The 22999-nt window shown below is 43.9% G+C and overlaps 2 protein-coding genes across 2 annotated transcripts; one reads left to right on the plus strand and one right to left on the minus strand.

Moving 5' to 3' along the window:
* Positions 1–1676: 1676 nt before the first annotated feature.
* Positions 1677–2540, plus strand: LOC135597965 (probable CCR4-associated factor 1 homolog 11). The gene has a single exon (XM_065091478.1). The coding sequence runs from the start codon at positions 1677–1679 to the stop codon at positions 2538–2540; it is 864 nt and encodes a 287-aa protein (XP_064947550.1).
* A 19437-nt stretch (positions 2541–21977) lies between these two features.
* LOC135597966 (probable CCR4-associated factor 1 homolog 11) lies at positions 21978–22841 on the minus strand. Its single transcript, XM_065091479.1, has one exon. The coding sequence runs from the start codon at positions 22839–22841 to the stop codon at positions 21978–21980; it is 864 nt and encodes a 287-aa protein (XP_064947551.1).
* Positions 22842–22999: the final 158 nt, after the last annotated feature.

Here is a 22999-nt window from a genome sequence, read left to right on the forward strand (position 1 = left end):
TAAGGTCCTCATGAAATCGCCTAACTAGATAGTTTTGAAATTATGAGATACATAAGGTATTAGAGCATACCGACTTAAACCGCCGGCCCATGTTATTGCGGTTGAATTCTCTGTTCCCTCGATGATTTCAGTTGAAGAATTGGAGATGCCATTCTTGGATTATACCTTTCTGTTGATTCAAGACGGTGTTGATTGCTTGGTTTGTGGTGGTGGGGACTCCAACCCCTGCACTTCTTGGGACTTGTAGCAGACAGAGCATTGAGGGATAAGATTATATCCTCCCTATTATACTGTAGTATGTTTATACCTTTCATTGTCCTGTTAGTGGATTGTTGCACATTATTTTCTTGACAATTACAACTTGATCATATCGTTATTGATTACAGAGTATATCAAACTGTTCTGTTCTGAAGTTAGGCTTAAGGGAATAGAGCCCATAGTAATTCCCAATATCAAATGGGACCGTGAGTTATTGTGTTTTAAATTTATGATTAGTGCATACACATATATCCGAGTTTTTATGTAACATGTTAAAGAAGTTGGTCACTATCGACCCAACATTGTCACTTTCGACGCAAAATCTAAAAGGAATCAACCAACCATGCAAATTCAAATTTATGTAACATGTTAAAGAAATTGGTCAATGCAATTTTAGATTCAAGTGAATTTTTGATATCAATTATGATATCTTTCTTATTCCAAGTGATGATACTTAGGCATGAATTGGAAGTATGATTAGAATGGGGTTGCATCTACCAAGTCAGCCAATAGATTTATATATAAGCTTGAAAGGTTTGACATCTTCCTACTATGCTAAGGGTGAAGGTCTTTTGTCGAAAGTTAATCGCAGCGTTGCTCCTAATCTTAGATAGATCGACCAATATGGGTATTGAAAATACTAGCAACTGCTTTTTGTGTTTGAAGAAAAAAAAAGGAATTATTAATCATATTTTCCCACATGGCATGTTTTTCAAAATTATATGGAATATATGTGAACAAAGAATTAGAAGTATTTCCCTAATTGGTTAAAGGGGCAGGCAATTGCACGAGGAAGGGAAGCATTTGAAGCAATGGGTTAATATGATGTGGTCTAGCGAGAGACAAAGTTGCGGCCTTTGTCCAAGATCATCAAGGAAACCAAAACACGGAACGAATGGAAGGGAAATGGATGTCAAATACATGTGGAATAGGAAAGCCCTAATTAAACCATTGTGGGAGGCACAACTTAATATTGATCGGTCTAGAATTAATGACGATGATGAGGGAGGGGCTGGATGAGCAGTAAAATTAATCCATTGTGGTAGGTGAGGAATAAAATGAGGGATAAGCTGAGAAAGTTGGTGAATCACACATATTTTTGGTAGAGAAGGGAAGGGAATTAATGAAGTAGCAAGGTTAATATGGAACGTAGAACCAATTGCTAGGCAAACAATCTTTGGTGATGAAAGGGAGCTACCAATGTAGGCAATACAAAATGAATAGAAAAAGTAATAATTATAACATCGTCTTAATACAATGAATAATGTTAGAAATCTGTGTTATGCGTCGGGAAATCGTCTATATAAACACCAAAGAGGGTGACCCCAAAGTACATACACTACTGCTAGTGAAGAGAGAGCGCGAAAGCGAAAGAGAAAGCGAAGGAGAAAGAGAAAGAGAGAGTGGTGCAGCTTGCCATGGCCATCAACGTGGGGAAGGCAAACCTTGTGGAGCACTTGGAGCTCATCCTCAGTCTCCGTGGCTCCTACCCGATAGTGGCAATCGATACGGAGTTCCCGGGGTTCATTCGGGACACCCCTCGCAATGCCACCGAAGAAGAAAGATACAATGACGTGAAGCACAACGTGGATAACATGCACCTGATCCAGCTGGGCGTCGCCTTGTTCGACGAAGGCGGCAACACCCCATGGCCGGGGTGCTGTTGGCAGTTCAATTTTTCGGATTTCGATCCCGATGTGGATGCTTCCTCTCCCGACTCCATCGAGTTGTTGACACAGAGCGGGCACGACTTCCAGCAATACCGACGACACGGCATCGACGCGCGGCGGTGCGCCTATCTGGTATGCGTGAAGCTCTTCTGCCAACCCTACAGCTCCAAGTATGTTACGTTTCACGGACTCTACGACGTGGCTTTTGTGATAAAGATGATCACCCGAGCCCCACTGCCCAACAACTTGAACGAGTTCTCTGATTTGGTGAGGACCATCTTCGGCCAGATTTATGATCTCAAATATATATCTCGATTTTGTGGAGGACTGCGTCGGGGAGAGATTGGTTTGGTGGGACTATCAAGGTTATTGAACTATGAACCCGTTGGGATCCGTCACCAAGCAGCATATGACAGTCTACTAATTGGGGCACTCTTCAACGAAATGAAGCAACGAAGGCATAACGTAGAGGACGACAGATCTGCATCGGTCCTCTATGGTATAGAGAATAGATGCGTCGAGAACAGGAGGACTCGAAGGATTGACCGCAGAGGTTGGCCTTACGCAAGACGGCAGCAAAACCGCTTGCTTGCCATGGGGTTGGCGGTTTAATTTAGTACATGTACGATCTGCATGTCCTAAAAGAATGTGCTCCGCAGCACGTACTACTGCTGCGGCCACCAGAAGTCGATGAGACGACAACGATGCATGCGCACCGGTGCTCGTGCGTATCCGATGTATGCAAGCATGGGAAACAAACAGTACTCGACGACGCACCAACGAGCCCTACAGGTCTACTGCTCAGGGCAATCTTCATCGAGGTGAAGCATGCAACAAAGTTGCCTACAAGAACGATCAAGGATACATGACGTATTTTTTTGTACGTATTTGCAACAGGTACACGAACAGCCTATGGAATTAAAATGCAATTGTAGTACCTAATTCTGTCAAATATGTTCAAAAAAACACATTTGTTTGACCTATTACAGTTGAGAAATATGTTTCTGTATCATACAACTCTTAATACTTGTTGCGTCTATAAAGATTCATGTCTATTTAATTCGGGCAAGTTACTTGCATTTACTCTTTCCGATGATAGAAGCTCCTCATGATTTTTCAAAATGATTCAAACTTGGGTAAGATCCTCATGATTCAAACTTCCTGATAAACCTTGATCATATGGTAGCAGAAAAACCATTGGTGTTAATCTATGCGAATTCGATAAAGTAAAATCCCAACATCATCTAGCACGCTGCAGTTTGAAATTTTAGAAAAATAAAATAGAACATCCAATTTAAACTGGAATTAATAGTAGAAAATCATATATTATATGAAAAAAAAAGAAGAAGTAACAATATTATTCAGCCATAATGTATATAAAAAATACAAATTGAATAAATTTTATCCTTATGGATGTAATACAATTTAGGTGTATAATATCTTCAAAATATAATACTTTCACGACTTACCAAACTAATTTCTTCTCGGTATCAGTTATTTTTTATAATAGTTCTCTTCAATTTCAAATTTTGTAGAAAGTTTTAATCGGTATGAAAGCTTTGTTACATAAATCATGAACCATAGGATTCGCTAGCTTGTATCTGTGGGGAAATAGCTCAAGTGTCAAGCAGATAGGCAGTCAAAACAGAGAGGAACTTTTTCTTATTTTTCTCAGTAAATAATGAACACAAAAAAAGATCATCAACTGCACACGTTTAGTATCTAAAGAAAGAATATCAATTTCATTTTAATTTTCTGAATACCGTAAAAGAACGAGTCTTAAGTCTTCGATTTGGCACGGATGCAAATGAAAATTGCTGCAAATCTCTATCGTCAATTCCGAGGGACAGTTTCTTAGCACTCAGGATGACATATTTGATAGATATAAAATAGAAAGAAGAAGATTGCACAATACACAATTCTTTATATTTATATATATTTGGAAGGGATAATTTTCTTCAACAGAGGAGGAGGTTGTTGTTGAGGTTGTTATTGCGGGAGATCTTTGATTGTTATTATGTCCCCGTAAGATGGTGCTTCTATGAATGACGTCGATCTTGGACCGATGTGATGAAAGTAATAGTTGATCAGCTGTATGTACGTGAGAAAATAGATGTGTTTCATGCATGAGTGGAATACCGAATTGGCGCATAGATAAGTGACTCCGACATTGTCACAATATATTGTAGGAGTAGAGTTGATGTTGATGCCAAGTTCCTTGAGGAGATTCATTACCCAATTGAGTTCTGCAGCAGCGGTGGCAATGGCACGGTATTCAGCTTCAGTTGTAAAACGTGCAACTGTCTTTTGCTTCTTGGAACTCCAACTTATTGGATTAGATCCAAGGAAGAGAATATATCCCGATGTGGATGTTCTGTCATCAAAATTCCCTGCCCAATCAACATCAGCAAAGGCATGGAGATGAAGGGGGGAGTGTTTATGAAAACAGAGGCCATGATTGATAGTCCCGTGAAGATATCGCAATATTCGTTTGACTGTAGACCAATGTATAGTAGATGGTCGATGCATGAATTGGGATAATTTATTGACTGCAAATGAGATATCTGGATGAGTGAGAGATAAGTACTGTAAGGAGCTAAGGACTTGACGGTATTGAGTTGGGTCTATAGTAGGGCTTCCATCACATAGTTTGAGCGACTCGCCAGTAGACAAAGGTGTTGTAACTACCTTTGCATCTTGCATATTCGTTTTAGATAATAGATCTTGAATATACTTTCGTTGTGATAGGAAGAGCCCGGAAGATAAGTATGTTGCTTCCACTCCCAAAAATTAGCTCAAGGTTCCTAGATCTTTAAGGGAGAATCGATCTGCTAAATGCTTGAGGAATGCCTTGATCTCCATAGGATTGTTGCCTGTGACAATAATATCATCCACATATACTAGAAGATATAATATATTGCCACTTTGGTGATGAAGAAATAAGGAGGTATTAGACTTAGAGTTGATGAAGCCAATTGATGCCAAAAACGAGCCAAGTTTGATGTACCAAGCTCTTGGAGCCTGACGAAGTCCATAAATAGCTTTTTGTAGTTTACAAACATGCTTTGGATATTGAGGGTGGATGAAGCCAAGAGGTTGCTGCATGAAGACATCGTCAGTTAGGGTCCCATGTAGAAAGGCATTGTTAACGTCGAGTTGACATAAATGCCAACCTTTTGAGATGGCCAAACTCAGAATAAGTCGGATTGTTGTGGGTTTAACAATAGGGCTGAATATCTCTGTGAAGTCAACACTAGGCTATTGATGAAACCCTTTAGCCACTAGACGTGCTTTATATCTGGCTATGGATCCATTTGGGTTCCACTTAATTCGAAAGACCTACTTACACCCGATGATGTTTTGTGTGGGATGAGAGGGTACAAGGGTCCATGTAGAATTATGGAGGAGTGCATCATATTCTTCACACATGGCTTTACGCCAGTATGGAGATTTTTGGGCTTGAGTAATTGTGGTAGGTTCAATGGTCTTTGACGAGGATGTTGTGATGGTATGTAGGTCAAGGATTTGTCGTGGTTTAAAGACACCACTTTTGGAGCATATTGTCATTGGATGTCCAGGGGCAATAGAGTATGTTGTAGGTATGGGCGGTGGAGGGGCACATATTAGGGTAGGCTGAGAGACTTCAGTGTCATTGGTCCCAAAAAAGGATAAAGGTAGTGATTGTGATTCCGAAGGATTGCCTTCAATCGTAGGAGAACCTTGTGAAGAAGGGAGAGGCATAATAGAGGGGGTGAGGAGCTGTTGCACTAGGAGAAGGAGAGAGTGTGGATCCTGAGGAGAAGGATTGGATGATATTATGGGAGACTCGGTTGACGAGATTGATGGCGTACTCCAATGATGTATATGTGATGGAGTAGGTTACACAGTAGGAGACTTAGGGTTGTGAAACGGAAATGTAGTCTCTACAAAAATAACATGACGGGACGTAAAGACTTTTCGAGATTGGGGTTTATAGCATCGAAAGGTATTATGGTCAAGGGAATATCCAATGAAAATGCAAGGTTTAGATTTTGATGTTAACTTATGTGAGGCATACGGACGAAGCCATAGATAACATAAACATCCAAACACTTTGAGTTTTTGAAAGTTTGGGGATTTGTGAAATAATTTTTCAAATGATGACTTGTACTCAAGGACAGGAGTGAGCATACGATTAATGAGGTAGACGGCAGCTTGAAATGCTATTGTCCAAAAAGTTGGTGGCATAGAGGCTTGGTGTAGGAGTGTGAGACCAGTTTCAACTATATATCAATGTTTGCGTTTAACAGAGCCAACGAGTTGAGGAGTGTGTGGAGGTGACTTGAGGTATTGTATACCATAAGCAGATAGGCAGGATGTGAGGGCTTGATATTCACCGCCGCCATTAGAGTAAGCAGTTTTAATTTTAGACTGAAAAAAGTTTTCGACCAATCTTCGAAAGTTGGTAAAGACTGTTGAAACTTCATATTTATGATGAAGAGGGTATAACCATATGTATTTGGTAAAATAGTCTACGAAAATAATATAAAACCTGAATTTGTCAAAGAAAGTGATTGGAGCGGGGCCCCAAACATCAGTGTAAATAACCTCAAGGGGTTTAGAGCAAGATATGAAGGAATTTCCAAAGGGAAGTCTATGACTTTTATTATTTAAACGAGCATCACAATGAGTTATGATGTTATTGGTTGTAAGCATAGGAAGAAAATAATGGGAAAGTAATTTTTACTGAATAAAAGTTGAGGGATGACCAAGACGACGATGCCACACATTAGTTGGAGCTGCAACCGAAGAGGAGGCAGTGGGTTGGGTGATTTGTGAATTTGACGGTCACTCATAAATGTTGTCTTTACTCTGGCCTCGGACCAAGGATGCCCCTGTACTCAAATCCTTAACAAGAAAGGAGTTAGGAAAGAATTCAATTGATGTATGATTCTATTTGCAGAATTGAGAAACAGAGATGAGGTTTCGGTTGATGTGGGGTGCACACAAAACATCATCTAGCATAAACGAAGTGCTTGTAGAACCAGTATAAGTAATGGGGAGTCTGTTACCGTCACTGATAATGATGTCTTTGTTTCCACTATAGTTGTGGATGGACAAGTTTTGTAAATCAGAGGTGATGTGATGAGATACGCCAGAGTCCACAATCCAATTTTGTTGATCAGTAGTCAGAGTAGCTGTAAGATTTGCTTGAGGCCAATGCGACTGAGGAGGAAGTCTGGGTCGAGTTCTACAGACTTTTGTAGAGTGGCCAACTTTGTCACATAGCTGGCAGACAACTCTTTGTTGATTTGTTTTGTTGTACTGGTTGCTCTTCTTCTTAGATTTTTGACTAACTTGAGTTGTGATGGATAGTCCTGGCAACTTATCCTCACGCTTGAGATATATCTCATAGTCAATCAACTTGTCATATAGTTTTTCAAATGACACTAGTGAATCACGTGTGTGTATTGCTGCTGCCAATTTCTTGTACTCGTCTCCTAAGCCATTGAAGATATGGACAATAACTTCTTCATCACTAAAGGAATGACCTATCAAGGCCAAGTTCTTGATGATAATCTTTATATTATGTAGATAATCAGCAACAGTACTTCCCTCTTGTTTTATCGTCATGAGACTGGACAGGAGACTAAGCAAGCGAGTGTGAGAACGATTGGGACGAGGGATCCAACGACCGAGGCTTGAATAGCTTGAAGGATGAGACGATCCTGGCATAACCATAATTTGTAGTCCGGATTTGGTACTGAACTGGGTGCGCCTGGAATGTTGAGCATCATCGGTGGACAACAAAGAGAGCCATCGACATAATCTAAAAGATTATAACCAAATAGTAGATTAGAAAATTGAGCACGCCATGATGCGTAGTTGTCACCTTTGGATAATTTGAAGGGGATGAGGGTTACTGCATTTATGGAGATAAGACCTATATGTGGGAAAGTACTGTGGTTCCTTGCAAGAGCAGTAATGGGAGCATCAAAGATAGATGATGAGGACATACAGAGTATATATATCAATATATGGGAGGAAGAGATGTTGGTGGTAAATGGGTTGTGGGTTATGGTGGCAAATGGATTGTGGGTTGTTGATCAATATTGATAATGATCAATATTGTGTAAAGCTGCAGATCTCTGTGCAACAGTTCTGTAGTCTCTGTGCAACAGTTCTGCATTTGGGAACTTGAAAATGGTTCTGGATGTTACTTGTCGAGGTGAAGAAGGTAGAGTAGGGGACAACAACTTGGTAGAAGAGCATATCACTGCTGTTGTAGTTGCTGCGGCTACTGCGGCAAAGAGGGCTCCTGCGGTTGCAGCAGAGAGGGCGTCGGTTCTGCTTCTGCAGGAAGAGGCAGAGGAAGGGCGACAGTAAAGAATGCCGCTGGCGCAGGGAGGAGAAGAGGGAGAAGAAGAGGCGCGGCGTGGTGGCCCTTGTTCAGCTTCGAAGGAGGCCGATGCAACGATCCTGGAGGACGTCTGTGGAAAACATCGCAATGATAAGAGCTCCACGAGGCAGTAGGAGAAGGAGCCAAGATTCGATGGAGTCCAGTAAGAAGACCGGCCTACTTCGAGATTGCATTGATAGTAATGAAATAGAAAGAAGAAGATTGCATTGATTGAAACAATATACAATACTTCATATTTATACATGTTTGGAAGGGAGAATTTTCCTCAACAGAGGAGGATTTTCCTCAACTGCTTTATGAACGTCAGGTAATCGCATATAAAATAATCTATGCGACAAACACTCAACATGCTCGGTCAAATCTAAACTTTCTTTCAAGCTCTCCAAATTTGGGAAGAAGTTAAATTTGCTCAAAATGGTCTACGTCCGGCATGGGCTAAAACTTTGCCGGCCGGTGGCATGGTACATGGCATGGGAAGGGAATCCTTGGCACACCTGTCTTGGTACGTTCATGCTCCCTCGGAGCATAAGAAAGGCAAACGGTAAGGAAAAAGAAACCCATTTGCTCGGTGTCTTGACACAGACGAAAGAAGATAAGAAATAAGAGAACGAATGAACGAGGGGTAGAGTATCATAGGCGACCACAAGTTCTTTTTGTTCCTTTACAGCTCGCTCGCTTGAGACAAAGGCAACATCTTTTGCTCCTTTACAGCTCGCTCGAGACAAAGATTGTGAAGACCCACGCAAAGGTAACTAACCACATAGAAGAATGCATTACTTGAGCTTGCTTGGATGATTGATTCGTTATTTGCACAGATTGTGAAGGTAGATTCCAAAAGCGTCATTGTATTAGTGGCACCACTCGATGATGTTCTACTTACACCTCATATTAAACGAAATCTTATTTCTGTTTCTTAATTTTATAAAAATAATAATACTTCAATTAAATTCTTTCATGACTCTTTTCTTGTCAAAGATTTGAGCACGAGGATATGCTTGATCCAAGGCTAGAATAAAGGCAATATTTTTGAATAACCGTCGGTTCCACAAATAACTCAGCCCATTGTTCACTTTTCGATTGTAGCTCCAATCGATGTGTGACATCGTTGTCTTGATCATCAATCTTTCTTTATCCAGTAGAAATTATTTTCTCATTATTTTTTTTATTTTTAAATCAAGTAGCTTGATAATTCATTTTGATGCATGTCTTAATACCCGGATTAACTTTCATCAATCATTAATGGTTGCCTGGGATGAAAACGAAGTGTTGTACCAAAAGGAACAACTATGAGGCACAAATACTTTTGTAGATTCCAAGTGGGTTTGAGTAATACCAGTCCACGGCTCAATTGATAATCTAGAGTTCCATGGCCGCAACCCTGACATCAAAGCCATGGCGTTGGCATTAGATCTGGATCGCTTACTATTGCATATTCTGCCAATGCCTGCGATGATGGTGCAGGGACGACTACTGGGCTTTTTCCAGAAGGGGGGGGGGGGGGGGGGGGGGGTGGGAGATTTGTTTCATAATTCTGAAAATGAGGGGTGCTTCTTGGGAAAAATCTAAAAATATTGGGCTTTTTCCAGAATTTGCCCATTTCAATATTATTATAAGTACCAATATGTAAAAGGACAGCCATGCTTACTAATACAGATTTATTGATTTGTGAAGGATTTGGCCATTCCGATATTTTCCATTCAAGTGAACTTTTTATATCCATTCTAATTTGACTTTGAAACAACTATATCATGCATATTTTCATATATGTTTATGTTGCAATCGTGATAGGACTCCGATACAGATATGAATTCAGTGATATTTCATCAAAATTTTCATGTATTTCTAGTCTATCGAGATCCTATAAAACTACAAGAGGGCGCATATCTGAAAATGCCTCTCTTTTATAGTGTTGAGTCTATAGAAATACAATATTATAAAAGTTAATATGTGTGGATTCTTTTATAGTATTATGACATACAAGCAATGAGTCGAAGACTGTAATTAATGACAAGAACTGTTGTGTGTTCTATCTGACCATAGGTGCGATCGTACAAACCCGAAAGGCATGAGGCTGTGGTCTGTCAAAGTCACCATCTCATTTGTAACACGTGATCAACTTCATAGTGCCAATTCGGTGATGTTGTCATCCTAGCACCATACTTCATTGTCGATTCGATCATGATGTCATCATAGCATAGCATTGCATGGTTAATTCGGTCGTGGTGTCACTGTAGCATAATTATTCATGATCGATTCAACCGTGCTATCATCGTAGCATAGCGTTTCATGGCTGATTTATCCGTGTTGATGTCGGGAATCATTACCCTCGAAAGCTTGGATAACTTAGCGTCGCTCTTGTGCACCACACACATTTTGTTTTTCTTCTGTTTATGTTGTGTGGTTGCATGACAAATCTGTCAGCATATCTAGTTTGTTCTTGTCGGCCATCTTTATTGCCTCGATTTCCTACCGATGTGCTGCTTTGGTTGTCGTGCCTGATAGATTTGATCTGATCTTTGGCATTCGGCAATTATTGCCTGATGTCCGGTGTACATGGTCCGATCGAAGGGTTTAGCAACCAATCAAATACTCGAGAAATTAGAAAGATTGCGATGATATCATGAGTATCGTCGACTGATGAATCGATCCAATTGGTTCACTATCGAAGGTATAATATGTTCATCTAGGTGCTTCTTCCTGTATGATATAAGGGATGATGAGATATAAAGAGAAATAACTTTTGTATATGTCATAACACATAGTGGAAATTAAATGAAATTACAATCAAATAGAACACAAAGATATACATAGAAAACCTCTTCAATATGAAGGGTAAAACTCACGGGGCAAACTAAAGATAATCTACTATAATAATAATGAATATACAAATCTCAATCTCTTGCCCAAAACCTAGCAACAATCACAAGAGAATAACTAGGATATAAGGATCACGTCATTGTGCACAATATCAAAATCCTCTCTAATTCTCCCCAAGTAATCACAGTAAAAATCTATTGTAGATCTTATTTAACCTGAGATGAAAGCACTGCTAGATGATTGAGAACAGTCTTTCTGTGTTATCCTTATCCTCTTCCCTTTCTTTCTCTTCCTTTTTTACCTTGTTCTTCTCCTTTTCTTTGGAATCCCGTGGCTGCCAAAAAACTCTCTCGTTGCTACCTTTTTCTACCACTTTGCTGCTCTTTTTATGCCTCTAAAACGCAGCCACCCACACCCCCCAATATGAATTAAGGTTAGGTTAAGTGAGGAGGTGGGTTGTGAGCTGTTCAAGCCCACTATGGGCTGAATTTATGGGCTGCCAGCCCAACAACCTCCCCCTTCAGCCCATAAGGGAGGCTGTCCCATAACTCATCAATGTGAAGCCATGCCGACCAATTGTCGGCATATCTCTTGTCTTTTTTTTTGGGGGGGGGCGGTAAGGTCTTCATTCCATTTGGTAGTAGTACCAAATCATAAGTATGGTTCTTCTGAAGAGCATCTATCTCTTCCTGCATAGCAACTAACCACTTCTTTTTCTGCTCACTTTCAACTACTTCCTGGTAACACTCTAGTTTACCTACATCAGTAAGCATCAAATACTCATTTGTAAAGTATCTTATGGAAGATTGACGTTGTCTAGAAGATCTTCTCAACTGAGGTTCTGTGGGAAGTTGCTCTCCAACTTCTTCTTGCTCAACATGTCCTACAGGCATATCAATATCAGATTCTACACCATCTTCCTACACATTTCCCCCATCACCCTGATATACTGGAGGAGTAATTGGGTCATAATCTGCTAATCCTTCTGCAAAAGTCTTGGCCGGTGTCTTCTTCTTCAAATCTTCAAAGGTTTGATCCTCAAAGAAGACTACATCTCTACTTCTAAATGTCTTCTGCTTTTCTGAATCCCAAAGCCTATAACTAAACTGATCATGTGAGTAACCAAGAAAAATATATTCTTTAGTCTTACCATCCAGCTTGGACCTTTTATTGTCTGGAACATATGCAAATGCACGAAAACCAAACACTTACAAATGCCTGTAGAAAACATCTTTTCCTAACCATGCATACTCTACGACATGACCATCTAGAGCTGTACATGGTGACAAGTTGATCATATCAACTGTAGTCCTCAAAGCCTCATTCCAAAACTTTTTGGGTATCTTGGCCTGTGAAAGCATACATCTGATCTTTTCCATTATGGTGCGGTTCATCCTCTCTATAATTGCATTATGCTGAGGTGTACCAGGAACTGTTATCTCATGTTGGATCCTATGTGACCTGCAATAATCATTAAATAATCTTGTGTACTCATCACCACTATCTAATTTTATACATTTCAATTGCCTTTTTGTCTCCCTTTCAACCCTGGCATGAAAAATCTTTGAAGACATTAATCACTTGATCTTTAGTCTTTAAAGCATAGGCCCAAACTTTACTGTAAAAATCATCTATAAAAGTAACAAAATAAAGTGCACCACTTATACCAAGAACATCAATAGATCCGCTAGGAGTTTTTGTCCTCAAAGGATCACATATATCTGTATAAACATGGTCTAAGGCATGTATTTTTCTAGACATAGCAGGACTAGTAAATGAAACTCTATGTTGTTTACCAGCCAAACAATCAATACAAGTGTTTAAATGTATACCTCTGAGATCTGGTAATACCTCTCTCTTAGAAAGAGCTTGCAGTCTCTTCTCGCTCATGTGTCCTAGTCGCCTATGCCACAACTCCATTTCTCTGTAGCATTTAACTGCTCACCATAAGCTTTAGCCTACAACTTGTATAAAGTATGATATTTCTTTCCACTAGCTATAACAAGAGAACCCTTACTGAGCTTTCATTGCCCTTTGTAAAATCTGCTATCATAGTCTTCATCATCTAGTCTTCCAATTGAAATTAAATTTAGCCTCAAGTCAACCACATGCCTCACATCCTTAAGCATAAACTTGTAGCCAAGGTTAGTCTTAAATAGATATCACCCATGCCAATGATGTCTGTTGTGCCATAGTTGCCCATCTTGACAACACCAAAATTTTCAGACTTGTATGTAGCAAAAAAACTCCCTCTGTGGTGTAGCATGATAAGAAGCACTTGTGTCAATCACCCACTCAAGATCCTGACACATACAAGAAAAAATATCATCAAAAGGAGACAAAATCAAATAATCATCACATTGCACTATAACTATGATATTATCTTTTGACTTTGTAGACTCCACTTCTTTTCCTTTTTTTTTGTTCTTCTTAGATTGCTTACATTGGTTCTTGTAATGTCTTTTCTCACTACAGTTATAGCAAACAATATCTTTTCTTGATCTTAACTTGCTCTTACCCATGCTTGAATTGCTTCTAGACTTTGACCTTCCTTTGTTCTCTGAGATAAGTGCCTATGAATCATTCTGAGATATTGCTGAATTCTTTCTTCTCAACTCCTCATTCAACAAACTGCTTGTTACTTGACTCATAGTGACAACACCATCTGGCGCAGAATTACTGAGGGAAACCACTAGTGTCTCCCAACTTTCTTGTAATGAACTAAAAAGTAACAATATTTGTAACTCATCATCAAGAGACATTTTCATATAGGATAACTAGTTAGTGATACTCTGCATTTCATTCAAATGCTTAGCAATAGAAGCACCCTCTCTATATTTTAGGTTCACAAGTTTTTTGTTCAAAAAGGCTTTGTTGCCAACTATTTTCTTTCATAGAGACCTTCCAATTTTTTCCAAAGAGAATATATATAACTTTCAATAGAAACATGGTGAAAGACACTATCATCAAGCCACTATTGAATAAACCCAACTGTTTTTCAATCTAACCTCTTCTACTCATCATCTGTCATAGTTGTGGGTTTTGCACATCCCCCTGCAAAGGTCCATACAAATCTTTGCAATACAAGAGATTTTTCATTCTTGGTTTCTATATCATCCAATTATTTCCATTTAAATTAATCATACGAGAGATATTACTGACTCCATATTCAAATATAATAATTAAATTACAATAACCCTGCTCTGATACAAGTTGATGGGATATAAAAAGAAATAATCTTTGTATACAAACAAATACTAGCAAGCCGCAGCGAAAATTAAATGAAATCACAATCAAATAGAACACCAAGATATATGTGGAAAACCCCTTCAATGTGAAGGAGAAAAACCACAGGTCAAACTAGAGATAATCCACTATAATAATAATGAATATACAAATCTCAATCTCTTGCCCAAAACCCTAGCAACAATCACAAGAGAATAACTGGGATACAATGATCACATCATTATGCACAATATCTAAATCCCCCCTAATTCTCCCCAAGTAATCACAGTAAGAATTTACTGTAGATCTGATCTGAGATGAAACCACTACTAAATGATTGAGAACAGTCTCTCTGTGTTGTTATTGTCTTCTTCCATTTCTTTCTCTTCCTTTTCTGCCTTATTCTCTTCCTTTTCTTTGGAATCCCGTGGCTGCCAAAAAACTACCTTGTTGCTACCTTTTTTATGCCTCTAAAACACAGCCACCCACACCCCCCTAATATGAATTAGGGTTAGGTTAAGTGAGGAGGTGGCTATGGGCTGTTTAAGCCCACTATGGGCTGAATCTGTGGGCTGCCAGCCCAACAAGAGACTTTGTGAGGTAAAATCGTATAGGTTGTCCGACTAAAAACCATTCTATTAGTAAGGACACAATTCGAAATTATCGTGTAGGCAGACTGAGATCTTCCTAGTTCAAGGTTTCTCTCTGGGGGTTGAGTCGTCCGAGTGTCTTCGGGCGACCGATGATCCTACATGACAAGCCGACATTTGGGGTTGCTTGGCCCGGCCCCTCCAATGCTTAAGTTAGCAAAGGAAAGAAGACAACAATGTAAGATGTATGACTGAGTTAGTATGTAGAGAGCCCCCCTTCGGCGTGAGCTGATAGGTTCCTTTTTATGCCTGATCCCTAGGCCTTCTTACTAGTTGGCGTAGGATAAGATCATTCTAGTCTATGATCTTGATAAGATATGATGATTATTGCTAATCATTGATGCAGGGCACATTGGAACTCACTGCGATGCTATTTTGGGGCTAGTGACTTGGAGTCCTGCTTAAGTGTCGGCCTTTGTGGCAGATAAGCTGATATGGGGTAAAATCATCCTATCAAATTGCAATCTTTGGAAATGATCATCTCTGATCAATAGGATGTTATCAGGTCCTCCATCTAGATGGATTGTTAAGCAAATAAATGGTTTGAACTCAGATGAATTACTGATCTTGTCACCACCCTCAAAAGCAACGGATCGTGTAGACTTGAACTATCTACTTATAAAATGTTAAACATAAGAATATGTAATAGCATTCAGGTGTGCTTACTTGAATTGCTAAAGCGGGGAGTGTGAATGCAAGAGAGAAGCAAGAGCATCAACATGTACCAGCATGAACTTTCACATAGGAAGATTCAAATATAGGAGACATAAGAGGTAGTATTGGAGCATGACTGTTTGTGTTGGTTGTGTATAGAGTGCCAAATGTATGGGACATATTAGGGCATTAAGAATGTTGACTTGCACTACTAATGTGGAATATATGTCTGTCTTAAAATGGTGTCGTGTCAAGCGAGAAGAAAGTTTGAGTCGAGACCCTATGAAACTACTTCGAGAGAATTCTTGATTTTGCCACTTTGATACTTAAGGTAGTTTTTTATTCATAGGATTTGATCAATCTATAGAAATGCAATAGTATAAGAGTAAATTAGTGAGTTCATGATGTACTTTGGATCCAACTTCAATTTGGTGTAGGCGAGCAAAGAGTTTTGAGTCAAAACCCTATAAACCTATATTAGAGCATACTCTAAAATGATCATCTGATTCTTAAGTTAGTTTTTTATTTGGATGATTCATAAAATATAGGAGTTGATCAAAGAGTTTATGGTGGACTTGGGGATTCTTTTATGCTACGATATACGACCATTGGGTTCAAGACTATAATTAATGATAAGAAAAATTACGTGCTCCATCTAGCCATAAGTGCGATCGTACAACATCGAACCCAGAAGACATATGCCAGCAGTATGTTAAGTCACCTCTTATTTTTATCATGTGATCAACTTCATAGTGCTGAGTCAGCCTCCTTATTAGTGCAACAATGATTGTCATGTCAACTGAAAGGGGTTGAGGTGTTGGCCAAGCAAAGATGACATATCAAAGAAACGATGAGTCAGCATAACATTCATTAGATGAGGATAAGGTAAGAACAACCTTTCACATGTCATAATCCTCATATTATGTGCTCTTTTATACTAAGTCTCTATATCATCAACCTTTTGATTAATAGTCTCCTACAATATCAGTCATCATTTGAAAAACTATTTCAAAAAACTCAAACCTTCAAAAACTTAAAATATTTGATTATTTATGTTATCTCTGACTATGCTCTTATACTTCATATAAGTTAACACTAAGATTGTATCATAGGATATTTTTTGAATATAATATTTTTCGATGCTATGATTCTCAAGCTCAAAAAGTCTTTTATCATATCACGTTATTTTTATCGAGTCTACTTTTTCTTTTCAAAATCTTATGCCTTCAGTAATACGAATCACTCCTATAATATACTGTAATAATATTGGTGTCACCTACCTATATGTCAATCCACTGTTCTACTTATGCATGAAACATATTACCATCAACTTTCATTTTGTCAAAGATCAAGTTCTCCGACATCAACTACGTATTTCTGACATACATACTTTTGATCAAGTAGCAGAGTCCCTCACAAAGCCTCTCGTCCATGAGACATTTCAATTACATTGGTTCAAGATTGACATCCTTGATAGAAGCTCAATCCTACAGGGGTATGATAAAAGATCATGATATCCTTAATCAATTTAACTTTTAAGGAATTGAGAAATAAATTACGAAAAGGATGAGTTTTATTTATTGATGTGATAAGTATTTATATAAGTTTTTAGGAAGAGATTTCACTTACTTAATCAAATCACATAATAAGATCAACTCTTCAAATATATGATTGATACTCAAATCATAGATTGATTGAGAATATCATATGATCTTCTATCACCCTACAGGTCAATTGCACAGTTTAATCTTAAACGACGTGAAGCATGCATCAAAGTTTCCTTCAAGAACGATTGACGATATATGACAGATTTATTTGTACGTATGTCTCTACTACGGTATAGAGAACAACTCGATGGAGAGCAGCAAGAAGAGGAATCCAAGGAGTGTCACGTACACCAACAGTGCGCATCATATGTAACCATCCACCTCATCCTTCTACACACACGCTATTCCTACTTCATGCATGGAGGCTTCCCAATTAATACAGCCATTTCAACGTATGTGGCGGTCTTCTAAGCTCATGGATCTCCAACCCGCTGCTTGCGGTAATAACCTTAATTATCACATAGTCCTAGTCAGATCGAGATATTGTGGATCATGTCGGTGCTCGATGCATCAGGTTTAACCATTTGTATTTTACATGGGCGAGTTCTTGGAAAAAATCCTCTTTGGGCCGGTCAACAAAAAAAAAATCGGAAATATAAATTGAAAAGTGATACGTGGTTAGAGGTATTTCAGGTAAGATAAAAAAGAAACGTTGAGAACCCTGAAAGTGAGGGGTGCTGCTCGGGAAAAACCCAAAGAGGATTTTTTTTCCAAGAACTCGCCAAGTAAAATATGAATGGTTAAACCTCTCGATCCATAAGAATATGTGATAATTAAGGTTGTCACTGCAAGCAGCGGGTTGGAGATCCATAAGCTTAGAAGCCCGCCACGTGGGTTGAAAGGGCTGCATTAATTGGGAGGAAGCCTCCATGGATGTAGTAGGAATAGTGTGTGTGTGTAGGTAGCAGTAGCAGGATGAGGTGGAGGGTCGCATATAATGCGGTGTGATAAGGGTAAAAATGGTAAACAGTCTCATGACAACGTCAGCTGCTCCAGATGACGTCACGCACCTCGGAATTGATCAGAACGCTGACCGAGGCACATTAATATCCTGCAAAAGTCAAGTCCAACACGCTACGGCATCGCTGTCAGGAGTACCCGCCTGCCCCTTGCAAGCGGGCAGCTCAGGAAGCAGAATGCTTCTCTATAAATACCCTCTCGTTCATTAGAAGTGGGGGGGGGGGATACGCACAACCCCTACAGGGACACAACTCACACAGAAGCACTCCCTCTTCCACCACCCTCTCCACGTCGCTAACTTGATCGTCGGAGGGGTCGGGTCGAGCCTCCGACCCGACCAGTGTGCAGGTGCGAGACGAGGTTGCCTCTTCCACGACGCTGCGGCAGAGCTCTCCCCCTGATGGGACATCCAGATCACCGCGGTCAGCCACCAGAAGGACCCGAGGCACGCTACGCAAGATCCCCGCCATTCGGACCCCTGAACCAGCCGCGTCGACCCCGAGGTCACGGCTAAAAAAGTTATTTACCATAACAGATTGGCGCTAGAAGGAGGGCCCGGAATGATGGTACATTAGCCTTCTCCTTGGTTGCTCCACTGCAGCCGACCTGCACCAGCAGCAGCGACTTCTGGGGCTGGTCTCGGCTCCTTGGCCCCACGCGCGCGGCCAGCCCGCGCGCCTCGACCCCTCAGTCCCACGCGCGCGGCCAACCCGCCCGCGTCGGCCCCACGCGCGCGGCCAACCCGCCCGAGTCGGCCCCACGCGCGCGACCAGCCCGCGCGCCTCGGCTCCTCGGCCCCACGCGCGCGGCCAGCCCGCGCGTCTCGACCCCTCGGCCCCACGAGCACGGCTCGGCCCCACACGCCTCGACCCCTCGGTCCCACGCGCGCGGCCAACCCGCCCACGTCGGCCCCACGCACGCGACCAGCCCGCGCGCCTCGGCTCCTCGGCCCCACCCGCGTGGCTCAGCCCCATGCGCCTCGACCCCTCGGTCCCACGCGCGCGGCCAACCCGCCCGCGTCGGCCCCACGCGCGCGACCAGCCCGCGCGCCTCGGCTCCTCGGCCCCACGCGCGCGGCCAACCCGCTCGTGTTGGCCCCACGCGCGCGACCAGCCCGCGCGCCTCGGCTCCTCGGCCGCACTCGCGCGGCCGCCCGCCTCAGTTGCTCGGCTGACAGCGCAGCTTGCTGCCTCGGCCCCATGCGCGGCGAGCCCGCGTCAGCTCCTCAGCTGACGGCGCAACCTGCTGCCTCGGTCCCATGCGCGGCCAGCCCGCCCTAACAGCCCGGCTGACGGTGCAGCCCGTTGCTTCGACTCCTCGGCCCCGTGCGCAGCCAACATGCTGCCTCGACCCCTCGACACCATGAGCAGCCAACACGCTGCCTCGGCCCCTCGGGCCCATGCACAGCCAACATGCTGCCTCGACCCCATGCGCGGCCAGCCCACGTCAGCTCCTAGGCTGACGGCGCAGCCTACTGCCTCGGCCCCATGCACGGCCGCCCGCCTCAGTTGCTCGACTGACAGCGTAGCTTGCTGCCTCGGCCCCATGCGCGGCCAGCCCGCGTCAGCTCCTCGGTTGACGGCGCAACTTGCTGCCTCGGTCCCATGCGCGGCCAGCCCACGCTAGCAGCCCGCTGCCTCGACTCCTCGGCCCCATGCGCGGCCGCCCGCCTCAGCTGCTCGGCTGACGGCGCAGCCTACTGCCTCGGCCCCATGCACGGTCTGCCCGCCTGCGCCGAGCACCTCGGCCACACACTGCCGAGATCCACCTCGGTGCAGCCTGTCCGCCTGTGTCGTGCTGCTCAGCCGTATGGTGCCCGAGACCACGTCCGCGCGTCCTGGCCGCCTGCGTCGTGCTACTTGGTCGCGTGGCCCTCGCTACCACGCCTGCGCGGTCTGCTCGCCTGCGTCGTGCTCCTCGGTGGAATGATGCCCGAGACCACACCTGCGCGTCCTGCCCGCCTGCGTCGTGCTCCTCGCTCCCATCATCCTCGAGACACACCTGCGCGACCAGCCCGCCTGCGTCGTGCTCCTTGGCTCCGTGTTCCCGAGACACACCAGCGCAGCCAGCCCGCCTGCTACGTGCCCCTTGGCTCCATACTCCCCGAGACACGTCTGCGCGTCCAGCCTGCCTGCACCGAGCTCCTCGGCCATATTCACTACCAAGTCCATCTCAGGGCGGCTTGCCCACCTGGGTCACATCCCTCGGCCGCAGCCTGCCTACGTCGAGCTTCTCGGCCATACGATCCCGAGTTCACCTCAGCGTGGTCTGCCCGCCTGAGCGGTGTCCTTTGGCTGCACCACCGAGATGCACCTCAGCGCGGTTTGCCCGCCTGAATCGAGTCCCCCGGCTTTTTGCCATATCCCTCGGCCATAGACGGCCGAGCCCACCTCAGCACGGCCAGCCCGCCTGAGCGGCGCCCGCACGGCCAGCCCGCCTGCGTCGTGCTCCTCAGCTCTTCGGCTTTACGCCACCCGGGACACACCTGCGCGGTAAGCCCGCCTGCGTCGTGCTCCTCGGCTCTTCGGCTTTACGCCACCCGGGACACACCTGCGCGGCCAGCTCGCCTGCGTCGTGCTCCTCGGCTCTTCGACTTTACGCCACCCGAGACCACGCCTGCGCGGCCAGCCCACCTACGTCGTGCTCCTCGGCTCTTCGGCTTTACGCCACCCAGGACACACCTGCGCGGCTAGCCCGCCTGCATCGTGCTCCTCGGCCCCTCGGCTCCATTCTCCCCGAAACCTCATCCGCGCGGCCAGCCCGCCTGAAGACAGAAGCCATGCATCGGACTCCTCTTACAACAACCAATGCATAGCTCCTTTCGGGGGGGGAATATGATAAGGGTAAAAATGGCAAACAGTCTCAGGACAACGTTAGCTGCTCCAAATGACGTCATGCACCTCGGAATTGATCAGAACGTTGACGGAGGCACATTAATATCCTGCAAAAGCCAAGTCCAACACGTTACGCCATCGCAACTGTCAGGAGTACCAGCCTGCCCCCTGCAAGCGGGCAGCTCAGGAAGCAGAATGCTTCCCTATAAATACCCTCTCGTTCATTAGAAGTGGGGGGGGGGGATACGCACAACCCCTACAGGGACACAACTCACACAGAAGCACTCCCTCTTCCACCACCCTCTCCACGTCGCTAACTTGATCGTCGGAGGGGTTGGGTCGAGCCTCCGACCTGATCAGTGTGCAGGTGCGAGACGAGGTTGCCTCTTCCCCGACGCTGCAGCAGAGCTCTCCCCCTGACGGGACATCCAGATCACCGCGGTTGGCCACCAGAAGGACCCGAGGCACGCCACGCAAGATCCCCGCCATTCGGACCCCTGAACCAGCCACATCGACCCCGAGGTCACGGCTAAAAAAGTTATTTACCATAACACGGTGGACATGGCATCCGTTGGATTCCCCCTCTTACTGATCTCCATCGAGTTGGTCCCTATACCGTAGTAGAGACTCATACGAGCAAATAAATATGCCGTATATCCTGGATCGTTGTCTTAGGTAACTTTGTTGCGTGCTTTACCTCGATGAAGATTGCGCTGAGCGGTAGACCTGTTGGGCTCGTTGGTGCGTCGTCGAGTACTGTTTCCCATGCTTGCATACATCGGATACGTACGAGCACCGGTGCGCATGCATCGTTGTCGTCTCATCGACTTCTGGTGGCCGCAGCAGTAGTACGTGCTGCTGAGCACATTCTTTTAGTACATGCAGATCGTACATGTACTAAACTAAACTGCCAACCCCATCGCAGCCAAGGGGTGTTGTTGCCGTCTTGGGTAAGGCCGACCTCTTTGGTCAATCCTTCGAGTCCTCCTGTTCTTGACGCATCTATTCTCTATACCATAGAGGACCGATGCAGATCTGTCGTCCTCTACGTTATGCCTTCGTTGCTTCATTTTGTTGAAGAGTGCCCCAATTAGTAGACTGTCATATGCTGCTTGGTGACGGATCCCTACGGGTTCAAAGTTCAATAACCTTGATAGTCCCACCAAACCAATCTCTCCCCGACGCAGTCCTCCACAAAATCGAGATATATATTTGAGATCATAAATCTGGCCGAAGATGGAACTCACCAAATCAGAGAACTCGTTCAAGGTGTTGGGCAGTGGGGCTCGGGTGATCATCTTTATCACAAATGCCACGTCGTAGAGTCCATGAAACGTAACATACTTGGAGCTGTAGGGTTGGCAGAAGAGCTTCACGCATACCAGATAGGCGCACCGCCGCGCGTCGATGCCGTGTCGTCTGTTTTGCTGAAAGTCGTGCCCGCTCTGTACCAACAACTCGATGGAGTCGGGAGAGGAAGCATCCACATCGGGATCGAAATCCGAAAAATTGAACTGCCAACAGCACCCCGGCCATGGGGTGTTGCCGCCTTCGTCGAACAAGGCGACGCCCAGCTGGATCAGGTGCATGTTATCCACGTTGTGCTTCACGTCATTGTATCTTTCTTCTTCGGTGGCACTGCGAGGGGTGTCGCGAATGAACCCAGGGAACTCCGTATCGATTGCCACTATCGGGTAGGAGCCACGGAGACTGAGGATGAGCTCCAATTGCTCCACAAGGTTTGCCTTCCCCACGTTGATGGCCATGGATAGCTGCACCACTCTCTCTGTCGCTTTCTCTGACACTCTCTTTCTCGTTCTCCTTCGCTTTCTCTTTCGCTTTCGCGCTCTCTCTTCACTAGCAGCAGTGTATGTACTTTGCGGTCACCCTCTTTGGTATTTATATAGACGATTTCCCGACGCAT

The sequence above is a fragment of the Musa acuminata genome, chromosome BXJ2-1 (genome assembly GCF_036884655.1).
Source record: "Musa acuminata AAA Group cultivar baxijiao chromosome BXJ2-1, Cavendish_Baxijiao_AAA, whole genome shotgun sequence".
Classification (NCBI taxonomy): Eukaryota; Viridiplantae; Streptophyta; class Magnoliopsida; order Zingiberales; family Musaceae; genus Musa; species Musa acuminata.